Genomic DNA, 16332 nt, shown 5'->3' on the forward strand with positions numbered 1-16332 from the left:
GGGGAGGCCAGCGCCCCTTTCCCTGCCCCCCCCTTGCTTTGGCAATGGTCACAGGCTACATGCTCCCGGGAAAACCCAAAAATTCAAAATAAAAATAAAAAATTGGGGGGAAAAAATTAAAAAAAAAAGGCAGGGAAATGGCCACCAAAAGTGCTGGGAAAGCGACCAAGGGGATGAGAGTGGCAGATGTTGCCGGTCCATCCGAGTTCTCTGGGGTATTGCAGTGAGTGTGTTGTTAGCACGTGGCAAAGCTACATAAGAGAAGATGCTACATTCCTTGGAGAACAAAAATAGTGCTGAGCTGGATCTGCTCTGAGTTCCGCGGGGTTTTCCCCCCTCGGGAAGCCACCTTTTCCTGGGAGGCAGGGAAAGGGAGCGGCAGGAAAAAGGAACCTCGTCCTCAGCCAGACTGGGCTGCTCCCAGCAGGGCTGGGAGAGAACTGGGAGCTTCCAGGACGAGGTTTGGGAACAGTCTGGGGTCGTTGGCAGTCGCGGCCCTCGATGGGAATTTTCACCTCTCCTTCCCCCCTGCCTCACACCCACTCCTCGCTCCCTCTCCCTTCCAGGGCAGATTTTTCGGTGGGGGAAGGAGATTGAAAATTTCCAAAAAAAAAAAAAGGGGAAAAAAAAAGAAAAGAAGAAGAAGAAGAAGAAGGATATTTACAGCTCTCCACAACCAGTTCTGCAAGGTCTCCTTGGATGTCTCCTTGCCAATCCCAGCCCCTACGGGCAGGAGGGGCTGGTGGAGCTCTCCAGGGAGGACTGGGAGAGGCGGCGGGTCAGGGGTCCGATGCTGGAGTCGGCCAGGGAGGAGGTTGGGAAGAGTTTGTACCAGCCCGAGACGGCGCTGGAGAGATCCAGCTCCTCCAGGATGATCTGGGCCATCCCCATGAAGCACTTGTGGTCCATGCGCCCGTAATCGCCCCAGACGATCACCTGTGGGCAGGGAAGGGCTGATGGAGCTGGGGGCTCTGGGGAGATCCTGCCCAGCTGGGAAAACCCTGCGGGGATCGGGCTTGGGAAGGTCTGAGGGATGGCAGGAAGGGCTCTGGGGATCCCTGGCCTTGCTCCTCTCGCCCTCTGAGGGTGGGGAGGTCCTGGCACAGGGAATTCCAGATCCCAGAGAGGGCATCCCAACCTCGGGGAGACCATCCCAAACCTGAGGAAACCATCCCAACCCCGAGGAGAGTATCCCAAGCCCAAGCAGGGCATTCCAGACCTCCAGGAAAACCTCCTGGACCTCAAGGAGATCATTCCAGACCTCCAGGAAAATCTCATGGACCTCAAGGAGATCATTCCAGACCTCCAGGAAAACCTCCTGGACCTCAAGGGGAACATCTCAGCCTCGAGGAGATCATTCCAGACCTCCAGGAAAACCTCCTGGACCTCAAGGAGAGCATCTCAGCCTCAAGGAGATCATTCCAGACCTCAAGGAGAACATCCCAAACCTCGAGGAGAACATCCCAACCCTAAGCAGGGCAACCCAACCCTAAGCAGGGCATTCCAGACTTTGAGGAGAACATCCCAGACCTCAAGGAGAACATCCCAGCCCCAGCCAGAGCATTCCAGACCCCAAGGAGGGCACCAGACCTCGAGGAGAACATCCCAGCTCCAAGGAGGGCATTGCAGCCCCCAGAAGCTGTGGCTCTCCCACCCCTGGCAGTGTCCAAGGAAAGGCTGGATGGGGCTCAGAGCCACCTGGGACAGGGGGAGGTGTCCCTGCCCACCTGCAGGACTTTGCCCTGGGGACTCTCCTCGAAGAGCAGGGGCTGCTGGTACGAGGGGTCGCAGGTTTTCTTCACCACCTTGGTCTTCTTCTTGGCCAGGCAGACGCCGTTCTCCAGCAGGTAAACCTTCACATAGGTGGCTGCCGTGGGGAACAGGGACAAGCAGGGACATGGAGCAGGATCCTGGGAGGATCCCAGCGTGGCACCCAAACCCTCCCTCCACAGGCACCTACCAGGGATGCACTTGGAGCCCATCTTTGGGATGAGTCCCCTGGCCTGGATCACGTCCACCTCCAGCTGCCCGTTGCGGTCAGCCATGCCCACGTGGACATCTCCTGCAAGGGGGGACACGCCTTCAGGGCCCTGCCCGATGGTCACCTCCCCCTGGGGACAGACACAGCCCCGTGTCCTCACCACCAGTGGGAACTGGGAGCCCCCATCCTCACACCCACAGTCCCACTGGACGCCGGATTTGTTGGGAATTAGGGGCTCAGTGGATGGGAAGGAGCTTGGAGAGGTCTGGGTGGGAGCCAGGAGAGGTCTGGGTGGGAGCCAGGAGAGGTCTGGGTGGGAGCCAGGAGAGGTCTGGGTGGGAGCCCCTCCTCCCCAGCAGCTCCATCCCTGTCACTGGGATTTTATCCCTCGTGGTGGGAACAGAGCTGGGATTTACCCAGGCCAGGTGATCTCCAGGAAAAGGAGAGGCTGGGACAGGAGGGATCAGGAGCCAGGAACTCTGAGGGCTCCAACCACGCCTCCCCCTTCCCCCTTTCCTCTTCCCCTTTTTCCCTTTTCCCCTTTCCCCCTTTCCCCTTCCCCTTTTCCCCTTTCCCCTTTCCCTTTCCCTTTCCCTTTCCCTTTCCCTTTCCCTTTCCTCTTTCCCTTTCCCTTTCCCTTTCCCTTTCCCTTTCCCTTTCCCTTTCCCTTTCCCTTTCCCTTTCCCTTTCCCTTTCCCTTTCCCTTTCCCTTTCCCTTTCCCTTTCCCTTTCCCTTTCCCTTTCCCTTTCCCTTTCCCTTTCCCTGAACTTCCCTTCATCGATTTATTCAGGACCAGCTCCCAGTACCACAGGGACAGAGGGGACAGGGCAGGGGACACCGGGCAGCTCTTCCCATTCCCAGCATCTCCAGCCCCGGCAGGATCAGGGGCCACCTTGGGGTGTGTCCCCATCTGCTGCTGGCTGGGAATTCCGACTCAGGGCGCAACTTTTGATCCCCATTTGGGATTTCAAAGGGAAAAGCGGGACAGATTGTGAGGGTTTGGCTCCAGGACGCTCGAAAAGGAAGCCCAGCCAAGAGGAAGCCTCGGGAAAAGGCAGAGCCGCTGCTTCTCAGGGATGCCCTGCCCTGAGCCCTGCTCCCCTGCACAGGGCACAGCATTCCCAAACATCCCGGGATGCGCTGGGATGGAGCCCTGGGAAGAAACACGCGGCCTCTTCCCCCCATCCCTCCCTCCGGAGCCCCCCGGGCGCTGCCCCTGCTCACCCATCGGGGGGGTTGCCAGGGTCTGCCGCCCCACCAGCTGCCCCGGCCCCAGCCCGTCGAGGAAATCGCTGAACTGGCTCTCGGCTCCCAGCCGCGTGGTGGGGAAGATGAACCTGCAAAGGATTTTCATGGAGCATCCCTGTGCCGGGAGGGGTCCCGGCGCCCTTCCCGCTCCCTGCCCCGTTCCTTACGTGCCGTCGGAGCTGTTGCTGTTGGTGCTGCCGTCCGTGGACTCCCGGCTGCCCTGCCGGGTCACCCTGGTCCTCATCTCCACGGCGATGCCGGTCTCGGTGCTCCTGCGGATGGTGCTGCGCAGCTTTTTGGGACCTCCCTCTGGAATTGGAGACGGGATCAGCTCCAGCTCCTGCCCCCAGCTCTTCCCTGCCTTTCATCATTCCAGGGAGTTCTGCACCGTTCCCCGGGTGAATTCTCCACGGGATCCTGCACGGACACACCCCGGTGCGGCAGGAGAGGAGAGCCACGGGCTGGCTCCGTGTCCCCGTGTCCCCATTCCATCACAGCCTCGCTCTGTCCCAGCGTCACGGTGGCTTTGCATGGCTGAGGGTCCCCTCTGCAACTGAGACCTGCCCCACTCAGCCCACAAGAGCTGGCACCGTCCACTGGTCTCCAAAGTCCCCGTGCCAGAGGGGACAGCAACCCACAGTGCCACAGCCCCAACGCTCCTGATGTCCCCTTTCTCCACCCGCCCTGTGACCCTGTCCCTCTGCCAGAGGGGACAGCAATCCACGATGTCACAGCCTCCTGATGTCCCCTTTCTCCACTCCCTTGTCCTCCAAAATCCTTGTCCCCATGCTGGAGGGGACAACCTGCAATGACACAGCACCAATGCTACCTGATGTCCCCTTCCTCCATCCCCTGGGCTTCCAAAATCCCTGTCCCCATGCCAGAGGGGACAACAACCCTCAGGTGTGGGCACAACCCCAAAGCTGCCTCATGTCCCCTTGGCCTCCAAAGCCGCCGTGCCCCTGTCCCCGTGCCAGAGGGGACAATCCGCAGTGCCACAGGTGTGGGCACAGCCCCAACCCCACCTGACGTCCCCTTGGCCTCCAGAACCCCCCTGTGCCCCTGTCCCCATGCCAGAGGGGACAGCCATCCATGATATCAGAGCCTCCTGATGTCCCCTTTCTCCATCCCCTTGCCCTCCAAAATCCCTGTCCCCATGCCAGAGGGGACAATCCGCAGTGCCACAGGTGTGGGCACAGCCCCAACACCACCTGATGTCCCCTTTCCTCCACCCCCCTCCCCACCACGTGTCCCCGGCGGTGGCAGATGGCAGCAGGAGGAGGAGGAGGGTGGCACGGGCGGCCACCCCTGGCACTGTCCCCAGGCCCTGCTGTGTGACCATGTGTGAGTGGTGGCATCGCCAGCTTTGTCCTGCTCCTTCAGGGCTGTCCCCAACAAGGGTTGGCCCTGTCCTGGCAGCTCCCTGGAACAGCCTTAAAATTTAGGGAAATATGAACTGGGGAGGGATTGAAGCTGTGAGAATTGTATCATGTACATAATTAGAATTGTATTATAATATATTATATTATGTTATGTTATATTACATTATAGTATATTAATAATATACATTTAATATAATATATATGATATAATATACAATATATAATATAAAATATGATCTACATCATATTTTATATTAAAATGTATATGTTATATATTATATATAATATTATATATATATATAAATATTATATAGTATGCTTTTTTATGATATAAGGCATTTAGGTGCCATTTTTGGCTGTCATTTTTTTGAGTGTCATTTTCAGGCACAATTTTTCAGGTGCCATTTTTGGGTGTAGTTTTTTTGGGTGTCATTTTCAGGAGCCATTTCTCAGGTGCCATTTTTGGGGATGCCATTTTTGGGTATTAGGGTGTTTTTTGGGGTGCCATTTTTGGGGATGCCATTTTTGGGTGTAGTTTTTTTTGGGTTTCATTTACAGGCGCCATTTTTGGGGATGCCATTTTTGGGTGTAGTTTTTTGGGTGCCATTTTTAGGTGTAGTTTTTTTTGGGTGCCATTTTCAGGCGCCATTCTTGGGGTGTCATTTTCAGGTGCCATTTTTGGGTGTAGTTTTTTGGATGCCATTTTCAGGTGCCATTTTTAGACTCCTCCATCACACGCGGGCAACCAAAGCACACCTGGTGGCCACCTCAAACCCCCAGAGGAGGATCAGGGCGGCCTCTCACCCGTCTGGTTGAGCTGCAGGGTGCTCTTGCTCCACTGGGACAGCCCCACGATCGCCACCATCTTGGCGCCCAGGCTGGAGCGTCGCTTCTTGCTGGCGGTGACGGTGACGGAGACGGAGTCGGCGCTGCCGCGCGCGCTCTTCTCCAGGCTGTACATCTCGCCGCTGATGCTGGAGCTGCGCACCACATTCCTGGCAGACGAGGAGCTGGCATCCCCGTTGAACATGGTCAGCGCGCCCGCCGGCACCGGCACCGGCTCTGCTGCCCGGGATCAGCTGCGGGGACAAGTTGGGGACAGGGTTGTGGCATCGTCCCCGCAGGGATGGGTGGTGCCATCGAAGGGTTGGCAAAATTCGGGAAATTCGGGTGGCATCAACCCGCTGAGGGCTGGAAATCAGGGGAAGGTTTTTCCCACTGGGAACTCCCCAGGGAATGGGAACGTTCCTGAGGCTGCCAGAGCTCCAGGAGTGTTTGGACACCACTTTCAGGGATGCCCAGGGTGGGATTTTGGGGTGTCTGTGCAGGACTGGGTGATCCTCATGGGATCCTTTCACCTCAGTATATTCCAAATTTTCCCTCACCCATGGGAGCAGCAGGAAGGGAACTCCCCAGGCTCGCTCAGGAACGTTCCTGAGGCTGTCAGAGCTCCAGGAGTGTTTGGACACCACTCCCAGGGATGCTCAGGGTGGGATTTTGTGGTGTCTGTGCAGGGCCAGGGGTTGGATTGGATGATCTTTGTAGGTTTCCTTTCACCTCAGTATATTTCAATATTTTTCCCCACCCACAGGAGCAGCAGGAAGGGGTCAGGCCCCCGGGGTGAACATCCAGTCCTACCTCAGCTCCCTGTGGGACTCCCAACATCCAGGAGACACCTGGATGGGCAGAAGGCTCTGAGTGCCACCAACCTGCCCAGCCAGGGATGAGGGGTCCCTTGGGTACAGCCCCATCCCCCCCTGAGGACATCCAAAATCACCTCCAGCCAAGTTTTCCCTGCACATCCCCTGCTCCAAACATCTCCACACCCGCACATCTCCAGGTGATGGGATGGGAATTCCTGGATGGGAGCACCAGGGGTGGATGCCAGAGCTCCCACACGGCCACTGCTGCCTTCCCTTGGCCATGAATATTTAAACTCCAGCAGGATGGAGCATCCATCTTCCAGGGAAAGGTGAATTATTTAACTGCAGGCCAAGTGAAGCCACTTTGTGATAATGGATGGAGGCAGCGCCTGGAAAAATGTTTCCCTTTCAGGAGAGAAGGATGGGGAGTGGGGCAGGGTGGGATGAGGCCTGACGGGAATCGTGGATGAGACCTGGCAGGAGCTGTGGGATCAGCTCCAGCACCGCTGAACTTGTGGATTTATCACTTGCAGGGGTGAGTGGGTGATTAGTCATTAATATCATTAATTAGTTCCCTCCTGGCTGGGGTTTTCCCTCCTGGCTCTGCCCAGGCATTGACCCCACTCCTGGTGCCCGGGGGGGCTCAGCACTGACCCCCAGCTCCAGAGGGATGGATCCTCTGGGACACAGCCATCGGTGTGGGATGTATCCCAGCTCCAGAGGGATGGATCCTCTGGGACAGCCACGTGGGATGTCCAGTCCGAGGATGGAGCCTGGAAAAGGTGGGTGGATATCCCAGCTCCAGAGGGATGGATCCTCTGGGACACAGCCATCGGTGTGGGATGTATCCCAGCTCCAGAGGGATGGAGCCCTGGGACACAGCCATCGGTGTGGGATGTATCCCAGCTCCAGAGGGATGGAGCCTTGGATAAAGCCATCAGTGTGGGATGTATCCCAGCTCCAGAGGGATGGAGCCCTTGGATAAAGCCATTGGTGTGGGATGTATCCCAGCTCCAGAGGGATGGAGCCCTTGGATAAAGCCATCAGTGTGGGATGTATCCCAGCTCCAGAGGGATGGACCCTTGGACACAGCCATCAGTGTGGGATGTATCCCAGCTCCAGAGGGTGGGACACAGCCATCAGTGTGGGATGTATCCCAGCTCCAGAGGGACGGAGCCCTCTGGGATAAAGCCATCAGTGTGGGATGTATCCCAGCTCCAGAGGGTTGGATAAAGCCATTGGTGTGGGATGTATCCCAGCTCCAGAGGGATGGAGCCCTTGGATAAAGCAGCTGGTGTGGGATGTATCCCAGCTCCAGAGGGATGGATCCTCTGGGACACAGCCATCAGTGTGGGATGTATCCCAGCTCCAGAGGGATGGAGCCCTTGGCACCAGGTGCATTCCCAGCTCTGTGCATTCCCATCACAGCCCCGTGCCAATGTCCAACACCCCCTCAAAGAGGGGTCAGGGCTGATCTGCTGCCGTGGGGACTTTTGGGATGACACTTCCCAATGCCACCCACCACTCTCAGGCTCCAAACCTGCTGCAACCCCTGAGTTTTCCCTTGGGATGCACCTGACACAGGGAATGGATCCCAAACACTTCCCCAGCCGCAGGGTCCCGCTGCACCCCATGCCTCAGTTTCCCCACCAGCAACCCTGGCTGTGCCTGAGCAAACACAAATCCCTCTGCACCAGGGCTCAGCCAGGCCCAGCCCAGGCCCCTCCACGCTCCAGGTGAGAAATCCCTGGGACAACCCCACCCCTGCAGGGCCAGGAGAACACACAGGGCTCCTGTTGCTGTTCCCCACTGGCTGCTCCCGCCGCCCAGAGAGCACCAGGCTCTGGTGGGAGCAAATTAGATCAGGAGAGCAGAGCGCTAATGGGATCATTTCCAATGCAACACACACAGGGATAATCCACTGCAAAGGAAGCCGAGCGGCTCCTCAGCCCGAAGGGAGGATTTGCTTTCCCCTGCCTGTGATTTTACCCCCTATCTCTCTGCACAATCTGTTTCTGTCCAGAGCGAGTGCTGGATAGGGGGTTCAGGGGTGCCTGGTGCTGAGATGAGCTGGGCTGGAGACTGGGTTTGAGTGCTGGAGACTGTGGCTGCCACAGCTGAGCCAGCCTTGGCACGGCCACAGCATCCTTGGCACGGCCACAGCATCCTGAGTATCACCACAGCATCCTCAACACCATCACAGTGCCCTCAGCATGGCCACAGCATCCTCAGCATGGGCACAGCACCCTTGGCACAGCCACAGCATCCTCAGTATGGGCACAGCATCCTTGGCACGGCCACAGCATCCTCAGCACCACCACAGTGCCCTCAGCACGGCCACAGCATCCTCAGCATGGGCACAGCACCCTTGGCACGGCCACAGCATCCTCAGCACCACCACAGTGCCCTCAGCATGGCCACAGCATCCTCAGCATGGGCACAGCACCCTTGGCACAGCCACAGCATCCTCAGTATGGGCACAGCACCCTTGGCATAGCCAAGGCATCCTCAGTATGGGCACAGCACCCTTGGCATGGCCACAGCATCCTCAGCACCACCACACTGCCCTCAATATGGTCACAGCATCCTTGATGCCACCACAGCATCCTTGGCACAGCCACAGCATCCTTGGCACAGCCACAACATCCTTGGTACCACCACAGCACCCTTAGCATGGCCAAGGCATCCTCAGCATCACCACAGCACCTTTGGCATGGCCACAGCATCCTTGGCATGGCCACAGCATCCTCAGCACCACCACAATGCCCTCAGCATGGCCACAGCATCCTTGATGCCACCACAGCACCTCTGATGCCACCACAGCACCCTCAGCACAGTCACAGCACCCTTGGTACCACCACAGCACCTTCAGCATGGCCACAGCATCTCTGGCATGGCCACAGCACCCCTGATGCCACCACGGCACCCCTGATGCCACCACGGCACCCCTGATGCCACCACAGCCCCGGCTCCCCCTTCCCGGCAGCGCGGGGGGAGCCAGGGAACCGCAGCAGCTTTCCCTTCAAACCCCCATTTCCCGTTCCCCTCCAGGTATTTGTTCCCCGGATCCCAAACCAGGGATGCTCGGAGCCATCCACCGTGACGCCGCATCCCGCCCGCTCCTGCCCTGCCAGGGCACCGCGTTCCGAGCTCCCGGGGCAGCGCCGCAGCCCCCGCAGCGCTCACCGCCGCCACGCTCCGTCCTTGCGGGAAACAACGACCACCGGCAGCCCCGGGGAGTTCCCCGGCGAGGCAGACCCGGAGCCCGAGGGATGCACGGAGCCCGCGGACAGCGCCGGGAGCCGTGTCATGGCTGGAGCATCGCCGATGGATGAGCACAAGCGGCAGGAAAATCGGGATCCCTGTTGCGTGTGGATGGCGGGGGCCGAGCTCTGCCCCTCCCCGCTCGTGGCACCCCAAAAAAATATTCAAAGAAAAGAGGAGATGGAGGTGTCTTACCGGCCCTGCGCCGGGGAGGAGGAGGAGGAGGCTCGGCTCAGCCTCCCAGCCCCATCCCGGCCGGATCCGGAGGGTGCCAGGGCGGGTGAATCCTTCCAGGGTTCTGGAGAGCCGGGGCTGTGCTGGCGCTGCTTCAGCATCTCCCTCAGCATCTCCATGGTTACACGGCTGACCCAGTTCTCCTCCCAGCCCCGAGCAGGGCCACAGTGGTCCAGCGGGGTGGGATGTGCTGGGAGCATCCCCGGGCTGGGATTCAGGGAGCTGATGACCCCCCTGGATCCCGACAGATGCCACGGGGATGGCAGGGATGGGAAAAGTGGGGCTCGAGGCAAGACAGGGGGGCACAGGTGACCCCAGGAGGGGACGGAGCCTGGTGACCAGGCAGTGCCAGGGGGGCTGCAGGTGTGGGAAGGGACAGCCCAGGGCTGGCAGGCAGTGATGGCCCCAAATTCACCACAGAAATGGGAATGAGGGGCAAAATATTGATGGGGAAAACAGGCACTTTGAGAAAAGCTCTGGAGAAGGAGGGAGCAGCCCTGCAGGTGCCCCCACACAGGTGGCAAAGGAGGAGGAGGAGGAGGAGGAGGAAGGTGCTAAATGAGCACGGTGGGGGTGGCTGGCAATGCTGCCTTGCCAGGGAAGGAGGCAGAGGGATTTTGGGAGCTGTTTGCTCCCTCAAAACCATCAAGGGAAAAACGGGGCTGGAAAACCTGGCAGTGGGGCAGGAGGTTCTTCCTGTCCTTGTGAGGCTGGGGCTGCTCGAGCCTGGAGGGAGACCACTGCAAACTGAGGATGACTGCAGCAGGTAGGTCCTAAAATCAGCTTTTTTTGGGAGTAAAAAGGTTGCCAGAGCTGCCACCCCGAGGCCCTGTCTAGGCAACAACACACCAGGGCCAGCTGCAGCATCCCAGCTCCCACACACCTGCTCCTCCAGGAATTTGGGAATAAGGCAAGGCTTATTTCCCCTAAAAGTATTTCATTCCAATTAATTGCTTCAGCTTTGATAGGCAGCTGCTTGTATAATTTTAATTGCCCAACAAGGGCTATAATTGGGTGCACGTGAGCTGGGAATTTGGGAGGAACTCCAGGTCCTGGAATTCAGCTTCTCCTGGCTCAGGCAGGTTAGCAAAGTTCTGTCCTGGCTGGGATTTGCTGCAGGTGCAGCATTATTACTGCTGCATCAGCTTAAAATTAAAAGATGGGTCCAAATGTGCTCCATTCCTCGGAAAGTTGGGAAGTTTGGATGGGGCTGTGCTCAGGGATCCCCCAGGAGCTGCCTCTGGAAAAAGGCCTGGCTGCTGGATGAGTGAGGTTTAGCAAGGGAGGAAGAAGAGGAGGAAGGTCCTGGAGCAAATCCCACGCCATGGCTCTGCTCAGGATGGTTTTCCAAAGGGCAGGTGCTGGGATGGGAGCCTGGACTGGTTTTCCATCGAGATGGGAAGGGCTGGTGGCCGTGGTGTGGGTGGAGAGCTCAGCGTCTGATGACAGTGACAGTGACCAGGGGTGTCCCCAAGGGCTCGGCTCTTCCAAAGACCCGGCTATGGCTCTTGTGGGATGGCATTCCTCCAGCCTGGGAGCAGCTGGGGCTGCTCCAGGGGCTCTCCATGCTTCCATCTGCTCCTGCAGTGGGACCCAGGCTGGGAGCACTGCTGGGATCCAGACTGGGAGCACCAGGGGGATCCAGACTGGGAGCACCAGGGGGATCCAGGCTGGGAGCACTGCTGGGATCCAGACTGGGAGCACCAGGGGGATCCAGACTGGGAGCATCAGGGGGATCCAGGCTGGGAGCACCAGGGGGATCCAGACTGGGAGCACCAGGGGGATCCAGGCTGGGAGCACCAGGGGGATCCAGACTGGGAGCACAGTGAGATCCAGACTGGGAGCACCAGTGGATCCAGGCTGGGAGCACCAGGGGGATCCAGACTGGGAGCACTGGTGGGATCCAGACTGGGAGCACCAATGGGGTCCAGAGTGGGAGCCACAGCCCACATGGGGTCTCCAGGCAGCAGCAACACAGGAGAAATGTCCCATGGGAATCTTCCTGAGTCCTGCTGTGTCCAAACACATCTTGGTCATGGCAATTCCCTTTCCATGCCCATTCCCAGAGGATGTGTCCACCTCTGGATGCCACAGCTCCAGGAGGACCCAGTGGGATCCTCCATGGGGAACCAGTGGGACACAGAATCCTCCTGCACCCGCTTTGTGCCCATCTTCCACGGGGAGGGTGGGATGGGTGTGGAATTCCAGGCCATGCATGGCTGAGCCCGTCCTGGTGAGGAAGGAGCTGCAGGACAGCAGAGGCTGCGCCCTGGCCACGCTGTCCCTGTCCCCCGTGTCCCTGCGTGACGTCTGCGCCCGGTTAAATCAGATCTGTGCTGAATCCCAGCGTTTCCTTGGCAACATCAAGGAATCTGAGGAGCAAAAGGCACCCGGCAGGGCCGGGCTGGGGGACAGCCAGCGCCCGCCGAGCCCAACTGGCCACCAGAGCCACGGGGACACTGCGGCAAGCACGGGGCATTCCCGATGGTCCAACCTATAATCCAGGACAGAGCGTGGATAATCTGCTCTGGTGGCACCTTGGTGCTGGTTGTGGCCACCACAGGCAGCTGGGGACGGAGCAGGACCTGGCTGGGGACACACAGGAGCTGGCACCGTGGGCAGTGGGGCGCTGCAGCCGTGCGGCCCCAAAAACCAGGGCAGCTCCATGGGGATGCAAGAAACCTGGGATGGGTCGGAATGGGATGGCCCCAGTCAGATCCTAACCCTTGTCCTGGTGGCACCGAGGGCTGGCAGGGCCATGCCAGGGCTGTGGCTGATGTCCCTGGCACAGAGGGAAGGTGGAGAGCAGCTTTTCCCGTTCCGGCTGCCGCTGCCTTTCCGGCTCCGAGCTCTGCAATGCAGCTCGCACGGCTCGGCTGCTGTGTGTGAATCCCATCAATATTTCATGGAGCTGCTTCCTCCAGGGGAAGGGCTGCTCTCAGCTCTGGCTTTCTGCTGCTCCTACCAGCAGGGAACATCTGATTTCCTTCCAGCAGCACCCAGCAGATCGCCCTGGTCCTCCCCATTCCACACTGGCAAATATCCCTGGTGCCTTCCAGGAGCTCCTGAAATCCCTCAGGTGCCACCCTTGTCTGCTGGCACCTGCCCAGTGCTCCTGGGGTCTCCAGGAACAAGCCACCAGCTCCAGGATGGGTCACAGAACCCAGCCATATCCCCAAATCCACATCCAGCAGCGGGATGTGCCAACAGCCCAGCTGGATCTGACATTCCCTGCCCAGCCACATCCATCTCGCAGATCCCAGCTGGCTCCCGAGCCCAGCAGGATCTGGGGGTGAGCAGCTTTGTTTGCAGGAAAAGTTGCTTTTTTAACTGCTAAGGCTGCACAATTATTCCCGAGCTTCAGCAGAAAACTTGGGAAGAGTTCTGGGAGCCGGAGCCATGCCAGGAGAGGGCAGAGCCTGCGGCAAACACCCCTCGCTGTGGCACGGGGAGCTGGGGTGGCTCTCCAGGGGTGGAAGCAGCTCCTGCATTCCTGGAAGAGCAGGAGGATGGGATGAGGGACACGGGAGGATCCCAGCAAGGTGCTGCTGCTCCCCAGAGCACTTGTGAGAGGATAAGGCCAAAAGCTCTGGCATTGCTTCACCACCCAACAACGAAAATCTGCACAGTTCCCAATTTCCAGGGTGAAAGTTCCATCTCCAGGAGTCTTTTTGTCTGTGGGAAGGATGAGGAGCCTGGAGAGGCTCCCAGCAGAGCATTCCAGGGTGAGGAAGGAGCTCCTGATCTCGGCAGGCAGCGGGAGGAGTGGGGCTGTCAATCCCTTCCCAATAATTCCTAACCGAGGCTCTCTCCCTGCTCGTGGAGATGTGGTGACAAAACATTTGAAGTGCCTTGACAGGGACGCCAAGAGCTGCTGTCACAGAGCTCCGGTTTTAATCAGCAGGAAAATTGGGGATTTTCATCACCTTAAACTGCATTTAGTATCTGTGTGAGGCTCCCCAAAGGGCTGTGCTGCATTGGGAGCCCACGGGGAGCTGAGCTCCAGGGATGGCAGCAGCTCGGGGTGGACGGAAGGGGGGGATTCACCCCCGGATTTGGGGCCAAGCTGCCACAATGTCACCCTCTGTCCCTGTCCCACAAAGGCAGGAATGGGGACAAAGCGAGAGGCTGGAGTGTGGGAGGTGGCAGGAGTTTGGCCTCACAAAGGGATGCTGGAGATGGAACAGAGGGAGAGAGGTGTGAGCACAGCGGGAGTGGCCTTGGGGAGGTGTCGGTGTGGGGAGGAACGGGCACAGGAGAACTGGGGCTGGAGAGGAGAGCTGAGAGCAGCCAGGGGATCAGCCAGGGATGGTTTGGGAATGAAAGCAGGGATGGTTTGGGAATGGCTGGGAGATGAAAGCAGGGATGGTTTGGGAATGGCTGGGGAATGAAAATAGGGACAGTTTGGAAATGGCCAGAGAATGAAACGAGGGATGGTTTGGGAATAGCTGGGGGAATGAAAATAGGGACGATTTGGGAGCAGCCAGGGGATGAAACCAGGGATGGTTTGGGAATGGTCAAGGGTGATGAGGCAGGAATGGTTTGGGAGCAGCCAGGGGATCAGGCAAGGATGGTTTGGGAACAGCTGGGGGATCAGCCAGGGCTGGTTTGGGCTTGTCCTGTGGTGGAAGAACAGCCCCAGGCTCCCGTGCCTGGCAGCAAAGCCCATCCCGTGCTCCCGGAGGATCTGCAGCCTCCCACTCCCAGCTCACAATGGAAACCAAGTGGCGCAGCCCTGGATGTTCCCTGGGCACCCAGAGATGGGGTCCAACCTTGGAAACCCCTTTCCCATGGGTCCCAGACCCCTGGGAGTGGGCACTGCCCACCAAGAGCCCCTCAGATCCCCAGGAGTGGGCACTGCCCACCACAGAGCCCCTCAGACCCCCAGGAACGGGCACTGCCCACCACAGAGCCCCTCAGATCCCCAGGAGTGGGCACTGCCCACCACAGAGACCCTCACAGCCACCACCTCCTGTGGGGGCTACCCTCAATGCCACCTCCCACACAGTGGCCCTGGGGACCATTTCGGGGCACAGAGGGGACCCTGTGGCCAGCCAGGCCTGAGCCCGTTGGGGTGCCAGGGTGATGCCCACGCTGCCCTCGGGCTGTCGCCACTTGTTGTCCCCGTGGTTGTGGCACGAGGGAGCAGCACAGGAGCTCTGGCCATCCCAGGGCACGGTCTCACTCCTCCTCACCCCTTCCTGAACAATTTGCCCTCCAGAACCGACCCCAGCACCTGCCCCAAACCCCACGGAGGGCAGAGGAGGCTCTGGATCGAGGAAGAGGCAAATCCACGCACAAATCCCAGGCTGGAGCCGCCGGGAAGCCCGGGACGAGCTGAGCCCGGTGCGATGCCCCGGGGCAGACCCTCCCCAGGACCCTCCCCGCTTCTCCCGGTCCCTATCCCGGTTTTCCAGGCGCTGGGACCGGCGTGTACGGGACGGGGTTGACGTCAACGGGCTTTCAGCGGGATGACGGATGGCACGGGAAGGCGCTCCCGGTGCCGAGCCGCCGGCCGGGAAGCGCTGCCCGCCCCGCACCGGGAAAGGCTCCGGGGAACCGGCCCGGGGAGCCCTCGGGAACGGGGAGAGCGCGGCCGCATCTCCCCCGTTTTCGGCGCAGCGATGAATTTGTGGGGTCGCACCCGGCTCAGAGCCTGGGCGATGATTTAGGGGTGCCGGGAGAGCCTCGCCGGCAGCCGTGGGGCACGGGGGGACCCCCGGCGTTGTCCCCACGGGAGTCGAGTCCCCTCGTCTCCCTCCATCCCTCCTCCCGGAGCTCCCGGAGCGCGCATCCCTCTGCTCCCCGCTAGCGCGGCCGCGCCGGGCATCCCCAAATTCACCTTCCCCGCTCCCCCGCCGCCGGCCGGGGATGCTCCGGGGCAGGTGCGGCCCCGCTCGGACCGGTGGCCGTGGGGCCCGGGGTTGTCGCCGCTGTCCCGGAGCGCCGCACCCCGCGGGCACTCACCGCTGCCGCCGCCGCCGCCGCCCGTGCCCGCTCCTCCCCCGGCCCCGGCGGGCTGCTGGGAGCGGCGGGCGGGGGAGCCCCGGGCCCGGCCCCGACGGTCCGGGCGGAGCGGAGAGGGACCGGCACCTCCCGGGGGACCGGCCCGGGAACTGCGCGAGGGGAAGCGGCGGCCGGACCCCAAACGGCAGCGGCAGGACCGTGCAGCCATCAGGTGGATCCTAAGGGATGATGGAAGGAGCTGCCGGTCCCCAGGAGCCTCCAGTCGGACCCTACAGCATTCAGCGGGAGTCTGGACCCATTAACCAGAGCTTGGGAGCCACCAGATGGATCCTACACCCAGCAACTGAACCCCAAGGGGTACCAGATGGAGCCTGCACCCTTCAGTCAGACCCTACAGCCATCCATTGAACCCAAAGGGCCTCCAGCTGCTCCCCATACTCATCAGTGGGACCCTACACCCATTAACCAAACCCCAAGAGCCTCCAGTTGGACCCTACACCCATCAACTGGGCTTTACACCCATTAATTGGACCCCAAGAGTCCCCAGCCAGACCCTGAAGCCATCTGTGTGTCCCCAAGAGCCCCAAGCCAGACCCTGCAGCCATCAGTGTG

At 59.9% G+C, this 16332-nt stretch overlaps 1 protein-coding gene across 1 annotated transcript; it reads right to left on the minus strand.

Annotated features, from left to right (window-relative positions):
• Positions 1-723: 723 nt before the first annotated feature.
• Positions 724-5642, minus strand: RIMS3 (regulating synaptic membrane exocytosis 3). The gene is made up of 6 exons (XM_018922588.3): positions 5417-5642; positions 3398-3539; positions 3207-3319; positions 1961-2062; positions 1728-1867; positions 724-936 (listed from the first exon to the last, which is right to left on the minus strand). The coding sequence occupies exons 1-6, from the start codon at positions 5640-5642 to the stop codon at positions 724-726; spliced, it is 936 nt and encodes a 311-aa protein (XP_018778133.2).
• Between the last annotated feature and the right edge of the window lie 10690 nt (positions 5643-16332).

This window comes from Serinus canaria, chromosome 23 (genome assembly GCF_022539315.1).
Source record: "Serinus canaria isolate serCan28SL12 chromosome 23, serCan2020, whole genome shotgun sequence".
Classification (NCBI taxonomy): Eukaryota; Metazoa; Chordata; class Aves; order Passeriformes; family Fringillidae; genus Serinus; species Serinus canaria.